At 34.9% G+C, this 27271-nt stretch overlaps 3 protein-coding genes and 1 pseudogene across 4 annotated transcripts in view; 2 read left to right on the top strand and 2 right to left on the bottom strand.

Moving 5' to 3' along the window:
* Positions 1–27268, top strand: part of LOC135801012 (acetylcholine receptor subunit alpha-like) — a 44648-nt gene extending 17380 nt beyond the window's left edge. Inside the window, exons 4-11 of one of the 2 annotated variants that reach the window (XM_065314380.1) lie at positions 14775–14955; positions 19727–19842; positions 20187–20355; positions 22969–23105; positions 23422–23568; positions 24018–24164; positions 24699–24939; positions 24992–27268. In XM_065314380.1, the coding sequence (XP_065170452.1) occupies positions 14775–14955; positions 19727–19842; positions 20187–20355; positions 22969–23105; positions 23422–23568; positions 24018–24164; positions 24699–24939; positions 24992–25186 (1333 nt within the window). In that variant the 3' untranslated portion in view covers positions 25187–27268. Of the gene's footprint in view, positions 1–12980; positions 13162–14774; positions 14956–19726; positions 19843–20186; positions 20356–22968; positions 23106–23421; positions 23569–24017; positions 24165–24698; positions 24940–24991 lie in introns of both variants that reach the window. The other variant, XM_065314379.1, reaches the window with a different exon arrangement.
* LOC135801020 (uncharacterized) lies at positions 32–5410 on the top strand. The gene is made up of 2 exons (XM_065314387.1): positions 32–4435; positions 4825–5410. The coding sequence occupies exons 1-2, from the start codon at positions 4139–4141 to the stop codon at positions 5353–5355; spliced, it is 828 nt and encodes a 275-aa protein (XP_065170459.1). The 5' UTR covers positions 32–4138; the 3' UTR covers positions 5356–5410.
* Positions 5392–7074, bottom strand: LOC135801016 (myrosinase 1-like; annotated as a pseudogene).
* Positions 7137–8919, bottom strand: LOC135801014 (myrosinase 1-like). Its single transcript, XM_065314382.1, has 3 exons — positions 8064–8919; positions 7463–8010; positions 7137–7412 (listed from the first exon to the last, which is right to left on the bottom strand). The coding sequence occupies exons 1-3, from the start codon at positions 8874–8876 to the stop codon at positions 7271–7273; spliced, it is 1503 nt and encodes a 500-aa protein (XP_065170454.1). The 5' UTR covers positions 8877–8919; the 3' UTR covers positions 7137–7270.
* Positions 27269–27271: the final 3 nt, after the last annotated feature.

Below are 27271 nucleotides of genomic sequence, written 5' to 3'. Positions count from 1 at the left end.
GCAAAGCACTTCAATTTATATTAATTGCTATGAAATCAATTCATTTGCAAATTTCACAAATTTTCTTTAATATTTCTTTTCATTTGGTAAATCAAAGCCTAATTACTATATTTGTGGATTGTTAAAATTTTGAAATTTGAAACGATGTGAAAAGTCTCAAAGCGCTTGCACTAACTTGAAAAGAGTAGAACTTTTGCAAACTTTTCCATTTGCATACGCTACTTGCGCGCGTCTTCGGTATCCGTACACTCGAATAGAACGAATAGCGAATATCACGGCCTTCATCGGTGCGCTATCGCCGGTTGTCCTTCCTTTAGAAAATCCCGTCCTGCAGATTGCACTGCTTCCTGAGTTCTGCGACGTGTCCTCGCACTGGCACTCGTTTCCGTTCAATCTAACTTGGTAAATACTTTCCTTTCGGTCGTCCTTCCATTCGGACGCTTGCAATACCAGCGAGAAAGAAAGGACGATGGTAAAGAAAGGCGTGCGTTCAATTTACCGTGGGTAATCGTGAATTGCCTCGATATTCTACAACGTGCATTTCACATTCTTGTCACTCTCTCACATTTAGCATCACATCAAAAGTCTCACATTAATTGAATACAAATTTAATTTCTTGCAAGTAAACACAAATATTATTTTGTCATACGGAAAAAAGTTTCACGGTTAGAAAAACAGCAATATAAATAAAGCGGGAAGAATGAAGAATCGTCTTCCTGATATTATGATTTCAGGGCACGCATGCCAGGAGAAAAAAAACCTTTCCGGGTATAAGAATGCTTCGAAGTAGTCGAGTAGTAGTCAGTATTCCAACTAGTTATCTCTATCTTTATGTATGAGCGCCAGAATGGCAACGCGCAGTCACCCATTATCCTTCTTTGCGTGCGTGTTCGACTTACATACGCGGCGATACTTTCCAACACCTATAAAAACGTCAGGAGTTCGAGGTCTTAAATTTGGCTCGCCTTCTGCCTGCGCTGCAAAGTTTGCCAACCTATTTCGGCCGAAACATCAGCTGCATAACGCATAAACCCGTTCGAGTTTATTTTATTAATTCATTTTAACACTAGCAAAAAAACACCTTTTATAGGATAAAATATATAACTAAAATATTGAAATAGTACTTAGCTTATAAAAAATTACTATAAAAAGCACACGTTTTTGTACATTCTAAGCGCAATTCGTTCTTTTTCTTTAATGAAAGTCTAACAAAAACTATTTTTTGCTTTTCGTGGAAAGTAATTTTCTGCGAAACTTTGTTCCCAAAGACCAACAATATATTTATTAACTAATACTTGGAAACTCATGATAAGATTATGAAATTAACTATCCAAACAACTTACACAAGTAGTTTTTCAAACTTTTTTGTAGCCCAAAATTAGCAATAGACGGCAAAACAAAACAAAAAATAAAGTTTCCAACAAAAACTTGGCAATTTCCTCTCATTGCCCTCTACATTGCAACTCATTGCTTCTTATTACGCGCGAAGGTTCATTTCTAATCTTCTACAAAGACGGTTGCGGAAAAACTTTTTCTAAACCTAAAATCGTCCAGCAAAAATTGCTTCTGTCTCTTCCACTCTGCTCATGAAAATGTGTTGGAGTCCAAGTCCAACATCAAAGAAATGTAGATACTGTTACTGTTAAAGCGGTTACTCGACTACTTTCCGAGAGTGTTAAGTGAGACTGAAGAACTAAAATTCACTGTCGGAAGCGTGACGAACAAAGAGTCGAGGCGCGAGCAAAAACGAACGCAAGGAAGGTTCTGCGCCTGACACTATCAAAATAATAGAAGTCGTTCATTGCGTGCGTTTATCAACGTCAGTTTTAAACGAAAACCGAGTTCGACCAGACACACTGGACGCCTGCTAATGTTCTTTTATTCTAGCAGTAGAGGTCATTCTATGATCACACAGGAAGAATCCAAATTCTCACTGGCAAGGTGGGATTAATTGTGGATAATTATCTTGGCCATTACATTGACACTTAGTTAATTTATTTTAGATAAATCAAAATAATTGGTGATTTTTCTTTGTAAATTTGGTAATATTACGTTTGCTTGTTTTTTTTTATACTTTTAGGATTATTAGGTATACAGCAATAATTCTTGGTTTTGTGAGTTTGCACTCGTGGTTGCTTTTTTATCGAGTTGTTCCGGCTTTTCGTCCCAAAACGTGCGTCTCAAACGACGCATTTACGGTTTTATGCGTTGCTCTCGCCGAGATTAATTTCGGCGTTTTTGGTTGCTGGCTTTTGGCGGGGGGCGGCAATCTGACGTTATGCGCGAGGAGTCGTTAGAGCGGGTATGAAAAAAGCATCAGGACCTGCGATTCCAGGGTGTTTTACGACGAGCTTGCTCGTGATGAGTCGTTATCGCAACTTTCGCTTCGAGAAGAAATTCCGGAGACAATTCAAATATAAAAATGTTTCAAAAAATTTAAAATCTTCATAATATGGACAAATCCAACAGAAGTTGTACCAACATAAAAAATATTTTTTGCAAATAGCAATGGGTTTTATTGAAGTAGGTATTTTCTTCTGTAAATGCATGATTCATGAGTGTAATAAATTGCACTTTATCCGACGCACGTTTTTACGCGGTTTGCGGCAAAATTGCACAAAAACCAACGCAATCAAAGCGATGCAAAGACAAAATCCCTTGCGTTGGAATGGCTGGCATATACACTCGGCACGTTCTGAAGCGCCATCAAAGAGCGTGCTATAAGTGTGTTGACTGAAGCGGGGTAATCTGTTTGTTCTTTTTGTGTTACAACCGTAACAGCAAGTATGGATGCGTTACATTTTTGTTTACACGCGACTATTCGCATATGAGTCGCAAAATATCTCATATTATACATGAGAAAACTAAATTTGATCCAAAACTATTATGTCACACTCTGTATAGCAGAGATATGATTTTGAATCTATCGCGAAAGTGCTTCTCTAGTCATGTTTTGAATAGATATCCACAGTAGTTGAACAGTAAACAAACGCGTTCTTCTTAAAACACAAACTCATGCATACGCAAGCATACGCCAGTGAATATATTCGCTGATGGAATTTTGAGACTTAATGCTTATTGACATTCTGATGCTTCCGACACACTTTGAAAGTTATTAAAACACATGGCGTGTTTAGACATAATTGAAACGCGTCAGAACGAGCCAGTTTTATTCATTATGGGTACATAATTCTTTATGACTGCGCTCGAAATAGGTAAATTTATGAATTTATGACTTTATGAGACCGATGGAAAAACTGCCCTGTCTTGAGCTATTATAAACGAAGTAACGTTTTAATTAGTTCTTGGCCGCTTTGCACTTGACACATTTGAGTAATTTATGAGACAATAGTATCAGCTATAAAAATAATTTACTACTGATAGTGAATTTAATTTAATTTACAAAATAGTTTAAGTTCAAAAATATAAATAAAACAAATCGCATTTTAAGTTGAACATTTATGCCTCTTTACATATTCCCAAACGAAATGAAAGTTTATTTTCATTTCCCATTTGTTTGGGAGTTTTTTCCCTCTCGTCTCCCAGAAGAATTCATTGGTTTATGTTTATTAGCGAACAAACCACGCAGGACTCCAAGTAAATCTGTTTAACTTTCTTGTATACCCTCATGATGCTCACAGTTGGATTTGAATCAATATCAAACGCGAAGACCATGAGACAATTTCTTCGCACGCGAATTTTCAACAAGAAGTAAAAGTTTTAAGATGTGGAATGTTTTATGGAATAGATTTTGCGTGCGCCCTACTGTATTTTGGTAAAAAATAAAAATTGCTGTTACGTGAAAAACGTCTACTCAGTAAAATATTACAAAAGTGCAAAGAAAAAATATAACACGCTACACACACGCACATAGAATATGAATTGTTCAAAAGTGTCATTCTTCATTCGCGGAATTCTAAAAATGCGCAACGTTACAATTCCAGCATAAAAGAGAAATATGAATATGATTCAAGCATACTACAAAAATGGAGTTTTCATTTCTGAATTTAATAATTTACGCATTTGTATTAAAATTTTATGTAGTAAAAAATGCTGTCATAATATTTTTGACATTTTTCATCTGAGTCAAAATTTGCATTCGAAATTTGAAAAGTGTTAATATTCTGAATGTTGGACGATGTCTTTAACTACGACGCGCTTGTTCACGCGTGAGGTAGAGGACGAATCGTGTCGCCGTCGCCACCATCGCGAGAAACTGGAAACAACCGAATCGGAGGATCCCAATGAACGCGGCTTGCAATTGGAGAGAAAATTGGCCTCGATACGTCGGTCGACGCGCCACTTGAGAGATAAGCTGGCGGCGGAACACGACGAGCTGGAGGCCGCTCGCGTCAAGAACGCCACCTCCTTCGCCGCCTCGCATCAATACCTTCCGCAACCGCCAGCAGCACATCTACCACAAACATCTCTATCGGTATCTCATTTTAATTTTCTCAAAACCAGCACGCCCGTGGAATTGAACCGAAAATTAGATTTGAATAAATTTAAAAGTTTAGGCCATTTCTATTGGAAATCCAATTTCAAAGGGGTTGAAATGCGAAATAAGGGATAATTTTAGTTGCTGGCAGCCAAGGGTCAAAAATGTGGCCAGTTTTATATGTATATACCAATGCGGGTTTGATTAATGCACAACGTAATAAAAAGGGTCAAACGTCCATTTAGGCATTCATTACCCACGTAAATTATTTATCTAAGGTGAGAAATTCAACGTGTCAGAGTTGTGTTTGCACCGGAACTCAAACTACAAATAAATACATCAATTTCAATTACCAGCTGGCCTAAAAATACAATGGTTGTTTTTAGCATAGTCCAGCGCTGAACCAGTTTCTCGCATACCAAATGTCAATGTCAGCATGGATGCCCTACGGTTATCCTGGTTATGCTGGATATCCCGGCTGCTACCCGATGGATGCGCGCAATCCGTACGCGTCGTTGCAGAATTTGAATTACATGCCATTCTCGCCGATGCATCGATTATCGCCCTTCACATGGATGGACCCATACTCGTCCTACTCACCACCCTACCCGTATCCGCCGTACACACCGTACTCTTTGTTCGATCCACTCGGTACAAGCAGGATGGCAAGCACGGGAAACTTAGGAGATATTTTAAATTCATGCCCATCAGTCATTCCAATGATTTCGGAAACCAACGATCATCTGGATCGAATTGATAGGATGTGCAAAGAAGAATCCAAAAAGTTAAGGCAGTACAAAAAGAAAATAAAAACACTACAAACAAAAGTAAATTATCCGAGTGACGATATGTCATCTGATGGGAGCTATTCATTTCGAAAAGTCAAAAAACGAAGGAGATATAAATATCATTCATAAAAATATGTGGCGTCTGTTTTGGTTACATAAATAAAGTTTTTGTTTAGACAGTTTATTTCTTCATTTAATTCATCGGAGCAAATTTAAGTAAAATTATCTGGATTATAACTAGTATCAATTTTCCTAGTTTTGATTATATTTTGATAGACCATTGCTGATTTTTTAGGTGTTCTCGGTCTGTTTGGATCATTAAAATCAACATGATAGAGTCCAAACCTTGTTCTATAATCAAAAATTTATAAATATATTTATAAATGCCTTGTTGGCATTATTACTTACGTGTAACCGCTGGTCCACTCAAAATTGTCCATTAGTGACCACCAAGTGTAGGCATCAACATTAGCACCTTGGTTCATGGCATCTAATACCGCTTGTAAATATAAATTCAAATAATCAATGCGGGATTGATCATTGAAAGTTTCATTTGCATTTCCCGCATAACCATTCTCACTAATTACAATACGAGTTTTATTATTAACGTTATTGCCAACCCATAGCAGTAGTTTTGTTAGGCTGTCAGGCTTGACTGCCATTTTAAAGTCCTCAGTCTTTGTCCAATTCGGGTTAAAATATTCTACCTCATTTAGGTCGTTAGTACTATTAGGATATTTGGATGGTGGCTGATTATCAAATTTATTAACTACTGTTATATAATGATTCAAGCCCAGAAAATCAGCAGATCCGTATATCTCAAGCTTTTCCAATAAAGTAAACCTAGGAAGACGAGACTTTTTATAACCTTGCTCGCGACTGCGTTTAGCAACACTTTCAATCAATGAAAGCGGGTAATCGCCAGTTTTAAAGATTGGATAAGCAAACCAACCGAACTAAAAATGATTTATAAATTAAGTAAACAATTAATTCATAATTACAGCACAATTTCTTACATGAGCCTCAAGTGCTTTTTGAGCGGCAGCGCGATCCTTTGCAAGTTTCGGATTTTCTGGCTCATTCCAATAACTATCCAAAGCAATGCTAATTTTTCCATTTTGACTTTTTGTATTTTCTTTGATAAAGCCGGTAGGCCTTAGCATGCGCTCTGATTAAATTATGTGCACAAAAATACTCGCCGAAGCCTGAACTGTTTAGATACGGTGGAAATACAAGATTGTATCCACATCCACAATAATTGGCTGGTTCATTCATTGTAGTCCACATCTTAACCCTATCCCCAAAAATCTCAAATGCTTTATCGGCATAGTCCACAAACCATCCAATCATCTTATCGTTGGCCCAACCACCAAGATCTTGCAATGATTGAGGTGTGTCCCAATGAAAAAGGGTGACTACCGGTTCAATGCCAACTTCAAGCAAACCATTTATCAATTTGTTATAGTAGTTAACTCCATATGGATTCACAAAATTAGTTGTGCCGTAAGGAAATAGACGCGTCCATGAAAAAGAAAACCTGTAGATATCTACATTCAGTTGCTTAAGAATTTTGATGTCCTCTTCTACTTTGTGATAACTATCACAAGCCACATCGCCTGTAGAGTTGTCAGGAGTAAGGTTGTAGGTATGTGTGAATGTGTCCCATATAGATGGAAGTTTGCCATCTTCGTTCCAGCCACCTTCAATTTGATACGCGGATGTTGCAACCGCAAATTTGAAATATTTTGGAAAAGAGGTTAGATTTTCACGAGCACAAATTGAACTTATAGTAAGGCTCAAAAACAATACTACCTGTATGAAAGTCATTATTAGTTAAAGGTCAGTAAACACTATGGTAAAATAAATGTTATACTTGCATTATATATATGAAATAAAAAAATAAAACTGAATATTTTCTATTATCTTTATTACTAAACAACCAATAATACGTTAGTTTCCGATGAAACAAGCCTTTTACAGAAATAAATCACATTCAATTGACTAATAACTGTTCAGTTCTTACATTTTTGCTATGACTAAAAGTTTAATGTTTAAAATAACTTGGGTTAAATGTGGGATCAACTTTCCGCGTCACAATAATGTTTTGATAAACTTTTGCTGATTTCTTAGCTGTCCTTCGCCGTCTTGGGTCGTTAAAATCAACATGGTAAAACCCAAATTTTTTCCTGCAACACACAAGTTAGAGACGTAAAAATTTTAAAATATAATTTATTACGTGTATCCATCTCCCCATTCAAAGTTGTCCATCAAACTCCACCACGTGAAAGCTTTGACGTTGGCACCTTGATTCATAGCGTCCAAGACAGCCTGAACATAACCATTCAAATAATCTATCCTTTCCGGGTCATCCAAAGTTTCAGTGTCAGCTCCGTTGTATCCGCTCTCCGTAATAGCAATTTTGACATGACTGCCCAAATACTGGCCAATCCACAGCAGCAATTTCCGGAGGCTTTCCGGTCTCACGGTGAAACCAGATCTTGAGGTGGGTTTCCATGAAGGGTCAACTGATTCAATAAGATTACGATCGTTTTGCCTTGTTGGGAACATGCTAGCTGTTTGATTATCAGGTTTGGTCAAAAAAGTTGCGTAATGGTTGAGACCTAAATAATCAAAACTACGACGAATTTTCATTTGTTCTTGCCTTGTAAAAACAGGCAGTCTAGAACGCGGGAAACCTTGTTCTCTACTACGTCGTGCTATTTGAAGTTTCACTGCATCTGGATAATCTCCTGTTTTGAAAATTGGCCATGCAAACCATCCAAACTAAAAATAAATAAATAAATTATATTTCATTTTGTTATTAATTCTATACACACATAGAATTCCAATGAAAATTGAGCAGCTTTCTTATCTTCTTCAGAATTAGGATCAGCAGGTTCATTCCAAAATGAATCCAATGAAATACCAATTATTCCTTTTTGTCTGCTTTTGAACTTTTTCTGATACAAGTCATAGGCCCCAGCATGAGCTCTAATAATATTATGAGCACACAAATAACTTCCAATTCCAGAACTATTCAGAAACGGTGCTGAAACTTGCGTATATCCAAACTGGCAAAAATTTGCAGGCTCATTAAACGTCGTCCACACCTGCACGCGATCCCCAAACAACTCAAAGACCCGTTCAACATACTCCAAATACCAAACTATCATTGTCTCACTAGCCCAACCGCCTAGTTCTTGCAACACCTGAGGTGTATCCCAATGAAACAGCGTAATCATTGGTTCAACACCAACTGCTCTAAGGCCATCAATCAGATTATTATAGTAATCAATTCCGTCTTGGTTTACATTGTTCACTGTCCCATTGGGAAAGATACGCGTCCATGATATTGAAAATCGGTAACAGTGGACTTTCAGTTGCTTGACTATACGAATATCTTCGCGATAGTTATGGTACGAATCGCAGGCTACGTCCCCGGTAGACCGATCTGTGATGTATGGTGTTGTATGAGTAGCGCGATCCCAAATAGATTCTCCTTTTCCTGAGAGGTTCCAAGCTCCTTCGATTTGATACGCCGAAGTTCCCACTCCAAAGAAGAAATCTTCAGGAAAACGGTCATAAATTTGATTCTGTATTTTGTGACTATCAACAACCACCCAAAACATTAAGGAAAATATGAAAATCATCCTTACAGTGGAACTATTGACACAAGTGACTCAGAGAAAATTATATTTATAGCCAAGTATAATTATTCGCATAAATTATATCGTCGGTCGTTAAGAAAGAAATAATGTTTATTGGTAAATAAAAAATTAATTGCGTTGCAAAATTTACTGATAAGGTACAATTGACGTGAATAAATATAATTATAGTTTTGATTCGAACATGATGAAGTTATAAAAGTTCGTTTGCGAACTATTTTCTGAGAGTTTACCGGAAATTAGTGCGAAATTGCATCGCTGCCGGGCACATTTTCCGCACGACTGGAAATTAGCGTTTAATTGTGATGCATGCGGAAAGTGAACCGATTACGTATTCCGAGCGCGCGCGTTTCGCCAAAAAAATATTCATTATAATGTCTAATGAATCTCGGAGTACATGTGCTTGCATGCATTAAAAATACTGGAATACGCCGCGGAGAAATGAAGGCAATTAATTCAACTTGCCATTTTAGGCATTCCACTACTCGGAATATGATGACATCAGTCATTTTAGTATTTGATTTGGTTCTTTACATTCTTAATGCGATAAAGTAAATTTAATTTAGAATTTTATTATGTATTTCAATTTAGTTGTATCCTCTTATCTGTTTCTTTTCTGAAAAAGGTGGTTGTGGTTTAGTCAAGTTGAGAGAGTTATAGTCAGCAGAGTTAGAACTACCCCCAGCAAACAACTAAAACTGGAGAAAACTTGTTCCAGTCGGTTGGTTGGCACTAACTGTTTCTACAGTCGAATTTCTGAAAGGGAGGTGGGTGAACGACAATAGATCACGCAAGATTTAGCTTTGTGTAAAGTGCTTTTATTGAGAATTAAAAAAAATAAAATTTATTTGTGGATTCTAAATCTATTTAAATATTTAAGCAAGACCATTAAATAATAAAAGGCAAAACTGACATTCGACATTTAGGCCTGGTCCATTGAGAGAACTTGTCACTGGAGAAAATCTGGCAGCAGAGATTGAAAGGCCCGAAACGCATTAGCGAGCTGAAACCGCGATGGAAGCAATGCCACACCCAAATCAAGCCTTCGATTCGTGTGTCAGGCTAATCTCTAATTTCTATTCCACATAAACCAGGAGTTAATATTATTTAATAAATTCATTTCAAGATATGCTTACAACTAAAATTTCTTCAAATTTGAGTTTAGTTCACTGATAATATCGCTGGTTAAGATGACAAACGCATTGATGATAACGTGCAAATATGTTCTGATACTGCCTCATATCTTCGTCTCTTGACGCTTCTGTATACTTGCTTATGTTTTGTCTTGACTAGTCGTGCGTTCTGTGGTTTGGGTCGAGCGGTTTGAGGGTGCAAGCTCTATGGGAATGCGAAGATGTTGCGCGTTTCGCTTTGAATATCGTGCTGTAATCCGGATATCTGCCGAGGCATATCGCATGGATATCGGGGCGTTGTGAAGAGGTGAACTGGCAAGGGATGCGAGGCCCGCGGGGGATTCTCAAGTGTTTCGGATGCTTGAGTGCTAGCAGTGAGAGTGCCACCATCCATGAAGCTCAAATTTTGTGCGAAGCTATAGTCATGTCATTTATTTAAGGAAAAAAATCAATATTTCACAAATTTCAAGCAGAAATTTACAGTTGAATTTTTTGACAATGAATTTTAATAATTGTAGGTTATGTTGAAAATAAGCGAGCTAGGAGACAACGTGAATAGAGGTTAAAGCTTCTTCCCCGCTGGGAGCTTATCGATTCAGCGCGGGGGTGTGTAGGTGTGGTGCGAGCGGGTTTTCGGCAACGCATGCCGCGTTTAACAGTGCTGTGGGAACAATGGGCTAAGAGTAATTCAGAAATTCAAGCGAATCTGCGTGATATTGCTTCTGAACATATTCTGCATATTTTCAACTATTAATTTTAAACTAGTTAGCTTTCCTTAATTAAAAATAATAAAATCAGTCATTTTGCCTGGTCTATTTTATTTTCTATTTATTTGCACTTGGTAATTATGCGGCATAAAAATCGATATCAAGTACACGAAAATGTTTGTTAACACATACGTTGCAACACTTTTCCGCGCATAAAAATGCAAATTTTGCCATGGTAATTAGCAAAACAATTTGCATTTAAATTTGGCGTAATCTTTTTTACCTTATTTGACCTTGATATATTCTAGCGCATCCATTTATTTTTGTTAAATAATATGTTCGTTAGAGTTATAAATTAAAATGTACACACGGAAAATAATTGCTTATTAATTATTCATATTTATAAATTATCGGAACAATTTAACTATAACATGAGGAAATATGTTGAAAACAACTAAAATCTGTGCAGAAAGCGTGAATTAAAATTATTCAGCAGGTCAATTTTGATCGGAAAATAATTCAGGTTAATTATTGTATGGTAAATTTACGCTTCATTTAATTACAACAAAATATTAATCTACAAATTTGTTCTAATAACGAGAATGCAACTATTGAAATAATGGAAAAGCGCAAATTTTATTTTTGTTGAAAATTAGTGAAAAGAATTTTATACACGTTTTTGGCATTTCATTTGAAGCCTAAAATAATATCCTTTGAGTGACAATCCGTTCCCCGAAGGTGCAATAACGGTGAAAATAGGAAATTTAGCTTGGGAATGAACCGCATTCGAATGTTCAAATAATTGAACATTCTACGGCTTTCAATGACAAAATGACAACGAGAAAATTACAAACACATTGGTAGCGGTTGATTTCTACAAATGTATTATATACGAATTACTGAAATTTTAACAGAAATAGAAAGACCGGAATGCAAAATTATGGTATATTGTGCGCTTATTGTCAAACAATGGTGTACTCGTATTAAATAATTAATTATGTGAACTTGAGTCTTATAAATGAGTGAAATAAGAAGAACCGAAACCAAAATGCGGAAATGTCCAGGATCCCAAAAATTGATCACAATGTGCTGAAATCATCAAGTCATGAACTCGAGTCTCAAGGGTTGAACAATCAGCGCTTCGTTTATTTAAGCCTAAAACAAATCGGGTCTAAATATTCTGTGGAAGTCAATTTAAAAGCGAAAGTAAATATTAATAAATGTAAATTGCTTTCGATGGGAAATTTACATTTGTTTCAATTTTGTGAACAACTTTATAAATGCATTTATTTGAATTTGCGCAAAAAAAAGAGATTTCACTAATTGAAGTGCAGGTTGCATCATGAACCAAAATAAACTAAATCATGAATGTTTTAGTATATAAAAAGGGAGTTATGCTTTGTTGTCAGAGAAATGCGCTGTACTAGTACATGTTGAAAGGCTTCAATTTAATTTTAAAATTGTCTTATTTTAATGCAAAAATAAAAAATAGAATGTGAAATAGAAAAATCTACATCATTTTAATTACATTTTAATTTTTCGCATAATTCTACGTCAGAAAGTCTCATAAATTTAAAATATTTTAACAATTCCACAAATATGGTGTAAATAAAAATGACTATATATTTTATGTTCCTAAAATAATTTAATAAATAGCTTCTGTTTTACTTCTTTTATATTTTCAGTCATAAATTAAAACAAAATGTGCTCGCACGCATTCCAAACAAATAATTTACATTCCATCTTTACGCTTTCATCGCAAGTGCCTATGTTTTGGGTTTTTGGGTTTTTGATTTGTGAATTTTGAGTTTCAAGCGCGTACGAAAGAAGAATGCGTGCTGCAATGTGTTGATAAATGCAAACATTTATTCTCTGCTCATAAACTCACACGTTCTCATGTAAAATTCATGTGTTTTCTCTTGAGCGTAAAATGTACCTGTTTCACTCGTGTGTAATGTAAGGTGCTCTCTATCTTTCTCTCTTATTTTTTGATTTTATATTTCGTGTGTGTGCGTGGACAAACTAAAAATTGTTGTAGTCGTAGGTGTAGTTCATGCTGATTTAGTTGTTTTAGTCGGCTTAGACCATGAATACAAGCGACGGCAACTGTAATACTCTTTGAATCATTTTCAAAAACACAATATTTTCCTACTTGAAAACTTATTTTGCTCATAATTTTATCAAAAACAAACAAAATCTTGTTGCGGTTGCTGGACGTGGTTGTGTGTGTGCATTGTGACCGATTGCAGCGCCGACGGCAACTTCGAGGTGACGCTGGCGACGAAGGCAACTATCTACCATCAGGGTCTGGTCGAATGGAAGCCGCCCGCCATTTACAAGTCGTCCTGCGAGATTGACGTTGAGTATTTTCCATTTGACGAGCAAACCTGTGTACTCAAATTTGGTAGTTGGACCTATGACGGCTTCAAGGTAAGAATTACTTCACAATTTGCCACAAAAAAAAAACAACCAAATAATAGAAAGCAAAAAAAAAGTCGAGGAAAAAATATTTGGCCTGTAATATCAGCGGCACATTTTTTGTATTTTATTTTTGAGCAGTCAAACAAAAGCAAACTTCAAAAGTTTGTTTGTATTTTGATCGAAATTTATACCTCCCTTTTATTATATTATGTGATTTATATAATATGTTCCTCTATACATTTGTGAACACACCAAAACACCAATAACACACAAGAAATGTTAAATCAACTCGAGCATAAATAACTTGGTTTGATTAAACCGAAGCGGATAACTAAAAAATTGACGCAGAAATCGAACATAAAACTAAAGCGAACATAAATAAATATTAAAGATAAAACTGGTAATGTTGAATATTGTTATTCTGAACGCTGTACAAAATAAAATTAAGCTAATTTAGTTCTAGTTGCTGAAACATGAATTTTTCACGATGCAATTTTCTCCCATTCAAAGCAAATTTAGATTTTTTGGTAATTTAATGTTTGTCGCAGCGAGTTTTCGTATTCTGTCACATTTTCGCGATGAAATATCACTCACGTTGAAAATGTTCAACAAAGCTAATGGAGTATGCGACAGTATCACGCATTTCGCCATTTAGCATCTACTCGCTTTTTTAGCAACGCGGTGAGTGGAAGAGGGTGGCAAAAACAAGCCCAAAACGTTGAAAAACACTCTTCTTCGACGGTGCGTCGCGTTAATAGCCCTCCGACAAATCTAAATCATTTACTTGTATGATTACGTCTCATTAAGCACAGAAAGTTTAAAGTAATTTATCGTAGAAAAAGTTTTTCAAAAAAATAAGATTATTGAATGATTAATTAAATTCTTATCAATGCAGTCATAAACTAAATCAATTATGAATTCTGATGAGAATTTGATATGATTTTAAGATACTCGAGACTCAGTTTTTAGTGCTTTATTATTCCGCATGATTTTCATCACTTTTCATCACTTTCAAGTAAAATGAACGAAATGGAAAACGTGATATCGGTGGAAATTTAGTTTGAGATGAGATTGGGGCCGACATGGGAAATCGGATATGATATAAGCAACGCGTTTTCGACGATTTCCAGTAGTGGTTGTGTGCGTCTGTGAGCGAATAGGCGCGCAAGAGAAGAAAACGAATCGTCCAGTTTCTGACGACATGAAAGGTTTTATCGGTCAGCGCGCACGATGACAACCTGCCACGCAACACGAGAGTGACGCTTTTCTGATGTATCAATTTCAAGAAACGCAAGAGGTTACGAATGATATCGCGCAATGTGACAGCGGCGAAAATTTAACTTGAAATAAATTGATATTGAAAATATATCCGGAAGGAGAAAATAACTCGTCAAAAATTCAAGTATTAGATGAAACAGAATATTGTTAAAGTAAGAATAACATCGTGTGAATGTATGGGTATGAGTGCATAATTAATTTCTGCTATTGTACAATAATTTTGTAGACTTTTTTCTAGCTAGATGTATAAAGTGTATGCAGGTCTCATCGTTGTGTGGGGATTAGAATCGCAGTTGTGAGCCACAAAAAAAAAGTTTGTTTGTTTCTGCTTTGTCTGGTTGCAGCGCCGACGGCAACTATGAGGTGACGCTGATGACGAAGGCCAACATCTACTACAACGGCCTTGTCGTCTGGCAGCCGCCGGCCGTCTATAAGTCGTCGTGCGCAATTGACGTTGAGTTCTTTCCGTACGACGTCCAAACATGCGTGTTGAAGTTAGGAAGTTGGACCTATGACGGGTTTAAGGTTCGCGCACACATTCCACACCATTTAACCACTACTTAACCGTTTTACCATGACTGATGTACAAAGCGAATGATTTAATATATATATTATTATATATATTAATATTTATATATTTGCGAGCGCAACATTTAAGTGAACGCCCTAGCTCGTCACGATATGAACGAGATGCCGTAATGATGATGTTTATCTTTATATACCAATGGCCGTTATTCTGTACATTGTGATTTTATTTTTTGGTTTTTCGTTTTCCACTTCTTTGGATTGTCATGATTGATGTGTTTGTTTGGCTCCCTACTCGAGCGATTTCGTTTTGTCTAAATGATCATGATTTGAACGATGTGTGTTTGCTACTTTTACATTCAACATTCGTGTTTAACGAACTTAGATGCGATGAGTTTTGATGATCGACCATGCGTACAGTGTTTGCGAATACGTATATGAATTTAATGTATAAAGCAAGAAATTCACTTGTACATATGTTATATTTTCTTGCACATTATACATTTTTATACAGGACTACAAATTTAGACGTCAATAAAATTATTTCATATTTAAATAAGTCCTGTATAAATTTATATACCAATAGAAATATACAAACAAAAAAGGGAAAGGTATAAAATTTTAAAGAATTCTACCATTAAATGGTAATTATTTACAAAAACAAAAGTACACAAACCAGTTTATAAAAAATGTTAAAGTTTCTCTTTCTCTCAGTGTGATTTTTCATAATTTGCCCATAAGATGATAAAAAGAAAAGCATGCGGCAAATTTTTTAGTGAAATGGAGCGCAAAATTGCACTTGGCCATTAAAGTCAATTTACCGACTTTAATTTCACATATGCTCTGGTTCTAATGCACAATTTTTATTCTACATGTTTTGTCGACAATTTAATATTTATACTCTTAAATTTAAAAAAAAATGGTGTGAGATGTGTAAAACCACTCGAACATAATTAAACAAAAACAAATCTAAACCTAAACAAATTACACGTTTTATTAAGTTTCTTAAACATTTGTTTAACCTGATTTAAATTAAAATTGTTACTAAATAAAGATATTTGCTAATATTCTTAATTTTTGTTATTTGTTCTTTGATGTTGGTTTGCACAGCGTTATTTGTACTTTTGTGTCGCTTTGTGTAGTGCATGAAGAAGTAAACTAAGCGCATGCTTTGACAGGTTGCCGTTAAATTTCAATTGCAACTCACTCGTTACTCTTTGCGCGAATTTGCGTACATTATGGAAATTATAATAAGTAATGCTAATCTATTCACGGTCAATCTAATCATTTGAATAGTGGATTTGCAGCGTGAAATTGTGATTGTGTTATGGTGTGTGAGCATCAAACGTGGGCGTACGTGGGCTTAGGGTAGGGCAGGTGGAGGCGCCGGGCGTCAATTAGGATGATATGCAAAGCGCGACCCCAGCAGTGCGACCTCCTTCGTGTCGACGCTCACTAATTTGACACCTTGCTATTACTCCGACTATTTCAAGGATTCAAATATGTAATTAGCAAATTGGATTATGCATTTCATCGTTTTTGTCATCACCGAATTAATTAAAAACTCAAAAAAATTCATTTTGTCAGTTGATAGTTACCAAAAAGTTTTAGTAGATAACAAAGTGCGAACGAGTGTGGCCGCAGGATGCAGATTAAGCTTCAAGCAGGACGAATTCTCATCGTCCGGCCTTTCCGCACCCGTATGTTTTATGCATCCGGCCGCGAGACGCGGACCGGGAATGAGGTCGGGATTAAAACGTTTCTCTTTCGGCGCACCAAGCCACAGCCAAAGCCAATCGATAGCACACACAACACAGCGTCTCGCAGGGCGGTGAACACAAATGAAATTAAGAAAGTACATTCATAACTTCTGCAACGAGAGTAAAACTTTTGGAACTTGTAAAAGGCAGAGTCAAACGCAAACAAATTTATTGAATTACGAAGGATATGATTCTTGTTGACGTACATGAAAAAAATAGTAAGAAATTTAATTTCTGCACAAATGCATAAACCAAAATAATGCTAGAAATTTGCATTCTTTTGTATGGTGCAGCAGTATAATGGGTTTTTAATTTCACATTGAAATAATAACGCTTGCGGAAAGAAAAATAGTGAATGCACGAATCACGAGAATGAAAATAAAACTAGAGAACTAGACTAGAATTGTATTGTTTCATATGCATCATTTTCTTTTGCTCTAATAATATTCTTTTCAAAATGAAACAAATAACAAAAATAAAAGAGTAAAGTGAGTTTTTTTCAATGTTTTATTCTTTGTTTACTCAATGTGCTTATTTAAATTTTTAAACGCTTCTCTCTTATATTTTGTACTATTTATTTTCAATAATTTAATTATTTTTTGATTTGTCTGTGTTTAAAAAATAAACAACAATAAAACTAAAACTTTAATCAATTTATTATTAAAAAAAATATTGTATTTGCAAATTTCAATTTTTGGTGGTGTACTTGATGATTTTTGACGCACCACAATTTTATACCTTTTCCAATCAGAGCTTTAGATCACTCATTAGCGTTCAAACCGAAACCAGTTGGTGCTTGGAACTTGGGAAAAAATCAAATGTAAACTGCTAGACGTTTAGTCGTGCTGTCAGTGTTCTACATGTATGTCCGCGTGTTTGACGTGTTTTAGACACGAATCTGTGTTGTGACTCAATGTTAGGTGAATGTAAATTGTTATTATAAATCTGTTAAGATCCTAGCGCTTAAAACGCTTCAAAAATTACCATGGCATGATGAAAGTGAATGCGCTGAAGCATACTAATACAAAAATCAATGCTTAATATCTAAAAGCATGTTATTAATAATCGGCGTTAAAACTAAGTCTTGCTAAGTGTATTAAGACACAACCCATGTCTTGATAATTTAATAATTTCGTATGGCGTCGTATCTGACTCCGAGCGATTAAGCAAGCAAGAAACTAAATTTCACGCTGATGGTGGCGGCGCCGGGCAGAGCCGACCAGTTAATTAGAGTCGCGTTGTCCTTTAAGCCTCCACGCGCATAATTCATCGCATAGTTTCACTTTAATGCATAGTTGTCGCATTCCGGCGTTATTCATCGGCTCTGCTCGGGCGAGAAACAAAACACGAACCATAAGTGCGAGGACAATATATCCTTACGCATAATTGTATGTGCAGTAATAATTACTCATTATTAATATAACATACAAGCAAAACACAGTTTTAAATGTTATTAGCATTTTAGACTGATTTATACGCATTGGGTGTAGTTATTCATTGTCACGTTTTATTAATTAGCGTTTAATGTTGCATTTAGCATTACTGTTGTTAGATAACTGTAGTTCACTAATTAACAAAGCTTTTTAAGTTTTTATCTAGTAAAAAATTGCAAATATTCCACATATTTCATCTTGTGTACATCACTAAATGTAATCTACTGTAATGTTTTGTCGTAAAGTGCAACTTTTGAATTGAGTATGGCATGAATTTCTAATTGGTGATTTACGAGTTGATAGTTTTATGTTGTTTCCTAGTGTTTGGGGTGTCATTAAACGTAGTTAATATTAGTTAATTGTTCAGGTAATTACACTAGAATTGTGTTTTGCACGTATAACCGTATTAATTACATAATTGATTTATTAATAAATATTATTAGTAGCCGTTGAGCATGTATTCTGCGTAGATGGAGAAAATAATGGTATTGTGAAGTTTTTCTTAAATTTTCTCCACCAACTTTTTATATTAATTACATATTATTTTGTAAATGTTTTAAAATGAGGTTTCTAAAAGTTGTGAGAAATCGTAGAGTTTAATGATCATAAAAATTGATTTATTACCTCAAACAACAAGCAATTTTCTATGCAGCTTAGTAATATACAAATGCATGCGCTACTTGTCTGCAAAAAAGGCTCGGATGTAACTTTCCTTTGCATTGCATTTGAAACACTAATATATATTTTTTACTTGTTTGTGAGAATCATAATACCAAACCTACTTCTCTTTTAAATGTATGTTTGTAGAACGTAGTATTTGTTAACAATAAAACGTTATATTTATACTCTCTTTTTGATAAAGGTTAAAAATAAATACAACGTTTTATATATTTCGCTTTGAAAGCTTTACTTTTTATTTGATTTATATTGATTTAATAATATAAAAATTTATTTATATTATTTTTTTAGTAGAAATTATTTTAATTTTTTTTAACACTACCGACAAAATACTTACAAAAACATTATTTTCATATTTTAATAAAATATCTTAAACGCTTTCTATTATCAGAAAAAGCAATTTTCTTTAATTTATATTTATTTTTGTTTGATATCTGTGTACATACATTTTTTAACTCAGCCAGCAATATTACTGATTTTTCTGCTCACATAAACCTTAAACGAATAATAAATGAATGATGATTGTACAGATTATAACAATAATTAAATATCAATCTATATATATTGCGATAATATATATATTTATAAATAAAAATAATTGAATGTTGATATCGTTTCGTTTTTGATTAGCGTGTATGTTGTATGTGTTTTTCGTACGTAAATGTGTTTCAATATGTACTCAGATTTACCTAAGCGATTGACATTATGATAATTGTGATAGTTGATAATGTTGATATATACGTATGATACTACTACTACATGTTGAGAGAAAATATTTGCAATTTTTGTGTGCTGAAAATGCAGATGCATCTATGCAAAACATGTGTTTATGATTCTAATGAGTAGTTAATGGCCGCGTGATGCGACACTAAAGTAACTGTCATTTTGGTGGATGCGCAGGTAGACTTGCGACACATGGACGAGAAAGCCGGCAGCAATGTGGTGGAAGTCGGAGTGGACCTCTCCGAGTTCTACATGTCGGTTGAGTGGGATATACTTGAAGTACCTGCTGTCAGGTGAGAATTAAGTCTGAATTTAATTCTAAATTTAATATTACCATGTTGGATCATCTTTATCTCGTTGTGGCTTAGTTGAAACTTTGTCGCAAAATTCTTCATTCGTTTAGGGAGGCATAATGTGTTTCCAAAGTTAGGGTAGCGCGTTAATTACACGCGAATATTATTCGACACGTTGTGTGTAAACTTCACGAAAGCGCACAAGAAATATTTCGCAAGTTGACAAAAGATCTGCCTCCCAGATGATGGCAAAGTTTTCCGAAAGTTTCGACTGTATCAAAGAGCATATTTTTAAAACAATTAAGGCAGCTACATTGTTTTAATTCCGTTTCGTTGTATTTCAGAAATGAAAAATTCTACACCTGCTGTGATGAACCATATCTGGATATAACATTCAACATCACAATGCGTCGCAAAACTCTCTTCTACACGGTGAACATCATTATTCCGTGCATGGGCATCTCGTTCCTTACCGTTCTAACATTTTACTTGCCATCGGATAGTGGTGAAAAGGTAAATTATTTACTTTTGTACACACTCTGTATGTCAATTGAAAATTTTATCAGAGTTTCCTTTGAAGTGTTTTCAACTCCCCGAACGTTTTTCTCTCATCGATATCGCTTCGTTCGGTTTTGTTTCTCGTTTTTTTGTTGCTCGTTTTTCAAATGCGTTTTGGGCCAACGCGTAAACAAGAAAAAGTCGAGTACACGAGCGGAATCGTTCGGCGCGTGTTGGTCGGCTCAAAGATGATGAAAAAAGTTTTCACTTTGCATCCGCGTTTACGATCGGGATCGACCGAATTCTGTTGTTTTTTGTTTTACATCGACGTTTCAATTCGCTTCATTTTCATTGTTTTGCGTCGCATTTTTATTTATTTTTATTTCGATTCAAATTCAAAATACACTTCTATTCATTGTGGCTTTGTTCATGTGAAGTTAGTATTTCCTATTGTGACGCAAAACATCGGCAATAAAGATTAACTTGTGAAAAATCGCAGTCGATGCAAGTTTTTTATTTTATTTATTGCTGTTATAAAAGTTTTGTGATAAATAGTGAAACAGTGAATAAATATCCGGATTCTTGACAAGCACGTATTTTGGGAATTAATAAGCGCACGAATTTATTTCTGAAAGCCTTCTAGTGTTTTCTTACAGCTTTTTAGTGACAGCGTATAAAGTAGTAAAAATGACACATCATTTATAAAATTTCTACAAATGTTACGAAAAGAAATAATGTGTTGTAGTTTTTCTAGTATACGTTTGTTTATTCTGTTGTTGTTTTGCCTACAATAATAGATTTATTACTAGATTCGCTCAAATTGTGGTAATTAAATTCTGAAAATTTAAGAAAATATTCAAAATTTTCAGATCATAATAGTGAGTTTATCAGGTGAAAATGACACACAAGTAAAATAAAGTCTTTTCGTATACTGAAAATACCCTTAGATTGCATTACTGATACGGAATATACAAATTGCACAAGATAAAAAGAGTTTTGCTATAAATATTTACTAAATTCTAAAATTTAAAGGATTATTCTCCAAAATCATTTACATTAATGTTCTTTCAAGAAGATTCGTAAAAGACGTAAACTCAAAAGGGACAAGGAAATGTTTAATGTGATGATACAAAAAAGTAGGTATAAATTACGCGCACTGGAGGTTTAATTTAAATACGGAAATAAGAAAATAAGGAAATGAAGTTCACTTACTCAAAATAATACAGAGTGTACTATTTCCACGTTATTTGATCCACCAGCAAATGTAAGATGTGTTTTATCTCATTACACTTTGTAGATGAATCATGACTGGCATACCTTAAATATTTCTCAGTCAGAGTAATCTTTCCGACGTTACATCCAATAGGCGTGGTTGGGAACGTCTTAAAAGCTTATTCGTACATTAAGAAAACCTTCCTAAAATGAATGAGAGTTGAGATTTTATTTTTTTATTTATTAAATATCCTCACCAAAAAATTCAAGCCAAGGAACAACTTGGTATTTATTTTTCAATTATAATCAAGAACACTCCAAGTTTTGCATATTAAAGATTTTTTGAGTTTTTAATTTGTTAAATTGCTTCTTTTGCGTTTGTATGATTAATACAATGCGAAAGCTTTTTAGAATATTGTTTTCACAAACGCAAATGCTTGTCGCAAGTGCATATTTTAATTTGTGAAATTGCTGGATGGTATAACGCCGTACAACTGAACTATAAATTTCATTGACTGTTTACCTTGACAAATTATAAAATTGAAACATCAAAAGTAGCATATACAAAATAAAATAAAGTGATATTTAAATGTCGTTCGGAAAAAAACTCTATTTTCCTGATTAAAAAAGCTTTTTGGATTAATTTGACGTAGTGACATAAAATGTGAGTTGTTTACCAACTGAATTGTAAGGCAAAGTTTGGTAGACACCGCATGGGCGCGATGGTGTTCGAGGTGCACTATCGATTGGGTATTTGCACCCTTTGCCGGCCGAAAGCACGAAGCGCGACAACGCCGACAAGCCACCGAGCTTTACGCATGCCGGCGGCGGCGCGAGAGCGAAATAAGTGCCGGAAAGCGGTGTTAAAGCCATGCCCAGAGTGCAATAACACTTGAAAATGCAGGTCAGGAGTTTCACACTGATATAATCTAGCAGGACATTAAAAGAAAAAAGTTAAAAAAGGTTCTAATACACTTAACACATTGATTTATTTACTAAACTCCGATTTTGCGAAATAAACGAATCAAATTGATGAATGCACGTCTTGAGCTTTCACTGAGATTTCACATTAGAGCGTGACTTTGAGTGGCAAAACCACGTGAGGTTGTCGTTTGTCATTGTCAGAATTTGTAATGTTTTAACGCCGGCCATGGCGATGCTAATGCGGCAGCCATTTCGCTCGAGTCCTTTTGTACGCCTTGGCAAGGATGTGGCGCGCCGTCGACTTGCGAAATTCCATCGTCGAGAAGACGGAATACTTGCGTCAGCGTTGGCTCAAATCTCGATGCATCAGCATAATCGAAAATTCTAAAAAAACACACACACATAAAAAGGGACAACCAACTTTAATGAAAACCATTTTTATCTTTCAAAAAATAAATTACACATCAATCTAATCATTACCTTCACTTGCAGGTCACATTATCGATTTCAATCCTCATTAGTCTCCACGTGTTCTTTCTGCTGGTTGTCGAAATTATTCCGCCGACTTCACTGGTCGTACCTTTGCTTGGAAAGTACCTGATATTTGCAATGATATTAGTATCAATAAGGTAAGTAACACTCAGTATTTGTAGTTCTAACCATTCAGAAAAGTCTTTTTAAACATTTTCTTTGTCAGCCTCTAGCGACTTGATGTATTTTCAACACTGGCAACCGAACCACTTATCCCTCTTTAACTTTATGTAAATATTATCTTAACATTCTTGGCATTTGTCGTCCAATTCGTTTCCTCTTCCATTGACATTCCCATCCAAAATATTTGACTTTCATTCATTTCTTTATGCTCAAATATTTCCGCCCGAAAAGAAGCAGAAGTAAGTTTGTCATTTTATTTAACTTTAATGTGTATATTTAAATATTTTTCAGTATATGCGTGACCGTAGTTGTGCTGAACGTGCACTTCCGGTCACCGCAAACGCACAAAATGTCACCGTGGGTGAAACGGGTCTTCATCCACATTCTGCCGCGCTTGCTGGTGATGCGACGGCCGCAGTACATGTTCGAAACAAACAGGTAAGCCGCCTCCGCACGCTTCATTAATAAACGACCCAACTCGCAAATTGCGACGTCTTCTTCGGTGTCTTCGGCTCGGCCGCGTCCCAATCGATGGTTAGAGTGGCACGTGGTTAGAATTTTCATTTATCTCTTTTCGGCACCGGCCACAATTTCAGACATTCGGGTGAGAGTTTGAAGTTTTGGGTCGGCGATTTTCTCGATCGCTTCGCATGCAAAGTGCGAATGTCATGCACACAGGAGTGAGGAATAAGAATGATGAAAGCAGGAAACAGCCGTAAAGGCAGCCGACGTTGAAAAAAGGCAAAGGAGAAATAAATAAATATTAAAAGGCGTTGAAAGCTGGCAGCATTGAAGCATTGTAGGAATTGGATGGAAACACAACTTTGTGACAACACAATCGATTGAGACTTTTATTCATAACTTCTTAATTGTTGTTTTGTCCACAGTCGGTATGTCTCCGGCCGTTTGATGATGCGTGGCCGTCAATTTTCCACGTGCATGTACCCGTATCGAGGAAACGTGCAAACGTCAGACGATTGCAGCCCCCGACGATTTCCCAGTCGGACGCCGTCCAAAGACGATATGTCTCCAGGGTAAGTTCTACATTTATTACTCTCTATTTGCCGTTTTTTTCTTATCTTCTTCACTTATCTCTAAAAGCTAAAATATTTATTTTAAATTCAATTTAAATTCAAATGTTTAGTTATTTTTTAACTATAGTCGCAGTCGTTTCTTAGAGATGTTCTTTTTAAAAAAAGTTGTACCGTTTAACCGCACCTCAAAACTTTCACCACACGTCACTAGAACATGTTCTAGGACGTCTAGAGCATCATGAAAGTTTCGTGTTGTTCTTCCCGGGTTTGCGCTCACAGCGTTGTTTATTGTACCTTGGAGTCTACTTCCGGTCTTGAACGTGCTCCCGGCTGGATTTCTTCGGTCAGAACTAATGTTTTTTCACGTGCAGTCGTTCGAACAAACAAGCTTAATGTAAACTTTGTTTCTTGCAACTGTACGCTGTAGAGAAAGTGCTCCGACTGTTTTCTTTGTCATGTTTTTGCTTTAGTGGAACGTCTTAAGCCAATATTATCATTTTCTTGTCGCTAACATGATGTCCGGTGAAATTGCAGAGCTTTTCCGGGCCTCAGCGGTCCATTCGGCGGCAGTTGTCAAATCCACGGGCCGATCGCAATTCCGCCAAGCGAAAGCGAGGATCTGACAGTTTCTGGACTGGACGAATCCGGAATCAAATCGCCCGTGTTGCGCAATCCTGCGTTTTCACATTCAAGATGCCCGCCAGAGATACACAAGTCCTGCTTCTGTGTGCGCTTTATTGCAGAGCACACAAAAATGCTCGAAGATTCAACAAAAGTAACATGAAACACATATTTCTGAAACATTTATTAAACTACTCAAATTGTAGGTAAAGGAAGATTGGAAATACGTCGCAATGGTCTTGGACCGGCTATTTTTATGGATATTCACACTAGCTGTGCTCGTAGGCACGGCTGGTATCATTCTACAAGCGCCATCGCTGTACGATGACCGTATACCCATCGATAAGAAGTTTTCAGAGTTCGCAACCACGACAGTGTTGCGATGTCCACCTCCACAATAAATTAATTAAGCGCAAACGAATGCAAAACGAAACACAAATCTCTTCAACCGAGTCAAGTGAATGTGTAATTGGATTACAGCCAGAATAAATGGATTGCAGTGGACTGAGACTGAATATCTTATGAGTAATAATTAAATAAAAAAATTAATTAGGAAAAATTAACCAACAGTCGATGGCAAATATATACAAATCTTGTTCAAATTATATTTAACCAGTCGATGGGGATACAATGCAAGATGATATAGAAAGAAATATTTAAGAAGACATTAAATGCATTTTTATATGATTAAAATACTATTAATATATGATCAATGATCGACGAACGCGTTGTATAAATATATTTCGACGTATTGTATATTGAATAAAAACCAACACATATATACAAGAAGTACACACAATGATTTGTGTGACACAACAAGATTATTGCTCAAATAAATAATTTTTTACTTTTATTGAAAGAAAATTGAACTCAATTTGCTTCATTATTGACTCAATATTTGCATCAGATGCGTACGTAAGTTTTGCGATGCAACAAGAAACAACAACTGTAAAATTAATAAAACATTGTAAACGTAATAACAGAAGAACGTATTTTTATAAAATTTGCGAATATAAAATTTTAGAACGTTTCGAGAAAATAAAAACACATTCATCGCGGAAAAATGAAGATATCTTAGTATTACTAGAAGAGAACTTTAAAGGTATATTGAAATTTGACACGATGTTGATGATAATTATTTTACGCGAGGAACCAACTCATTTTTGGCATTGTCCACGTATTTTGTGTAAAAGAATATTGCATTATTATAACAAAAATAATGGCTTGAGAATACTAAGTTTCACAAATGCAATATAATGGATATGATAATAACAACATTATTATTATTAATAACAATGTTGATGCGTCTCCAATTTTATGTATTTACTGGAATACAAATTTAGTCTGAACGTTTATATCTCATTTCAAAAATATCATTGAGTCAGCAATATGAGCCGAATATAAATATTAATGATTTATTATGGTGACGATGCTTTTTCATGAAAATTATATGAGATATAAATGTTAAAAAAAATAAACAAAAACAAGATAAGGTGGAAATGTTAAGTAAATCTTAATGAGTAACTGTAGTGCCATTATATATAAAGATATCAGATAGATTAAATAAATGTTAAGTCTCGACAACAACACAACGCGCAAACATTGCATGTATTTGAAAGACGACAAATACAATAAATAATTTTTGCGTTCCAGTAGAAGTCACATTCCAAATAGAACTGATATCGTAAAATGGAAATCATAAATTAACCCAATCCAAAAAGAAGAAAAATCCTAAGCAGAATTAATGTAAAATGTAATAACGTAAGAAGATGTTAAAGTAAAGAAAATATCTAATTCAATGAATGTTAAAAAGTAAAACAGAAAATGGCTAAATATAAACGAATAAATATAAATTAAAGAATAATCTAAAGCAGAGTAAACCCATGGATACAATTTATTAATCGACGCAAAAAGATGAGAATAATTTCCCCGTAAAAAGTAAATGAATGTAAATTTATGTGTGTATAGACAAAACCAGATTAATAAAAACTAATGACTAACACATTCGAGATTCTTATATAATGATACGATACATTAAGAATACATTAAAACACGTTAACATGTATGAGATATATCGATGAAAGAATGCGAAGTCGTTCGTGTGAAATCGAGAATAATGTACGAAAGTTTCTAGTGTTTTTAGATGAATATTAAATTGATATAATGATGCAAATAAGATATTATATAACGACAAGATACAACTTGAACAAGAAAGACAAAGAAATATAAAAATTTAAGAAAATTATGAAGATTATAAAAATATTCTAATGACAAAAAAGAAATGAAAATAATGTGAAGAATTTAGAAGCATTTAATAATTATAAGCAATGTTCAGTAATTTTAGAAACTGGTGTTATTTATAAATTAAAACGATTTTACTTGTATTTATATTAGATTATTATGTTTATATATTGCAAGTTTTAAATTTTTTAATTGTTTGATTTATTTATAAAGTTAAATAAATAATGTGTTAGTAAAAAATATTG

This window comes from Atheta coriaria, unplaced genomic scaffold (genome assembly GCF_025399875.1).
Source record: "Atheta coriaria isolate IRGN ID8LTWV9N9 unplaced genomic scaffold, Caltech_Dcor_3.1 hic_scaffold_10_pilon, whole genome shotgun sequence".
Classification (NCBI taxonomy): Eukaryota; Metazoa; Arthropoda; class Insecta; order Coleoptera; family Staphylinidae; genus Dalotia; species Dalotia coriaria.
The sequence above is the reverse complement of the archived record's forward strand: the minus strand, read 5'-3'. Positions and strand labels throughout refer to the sequence as shown.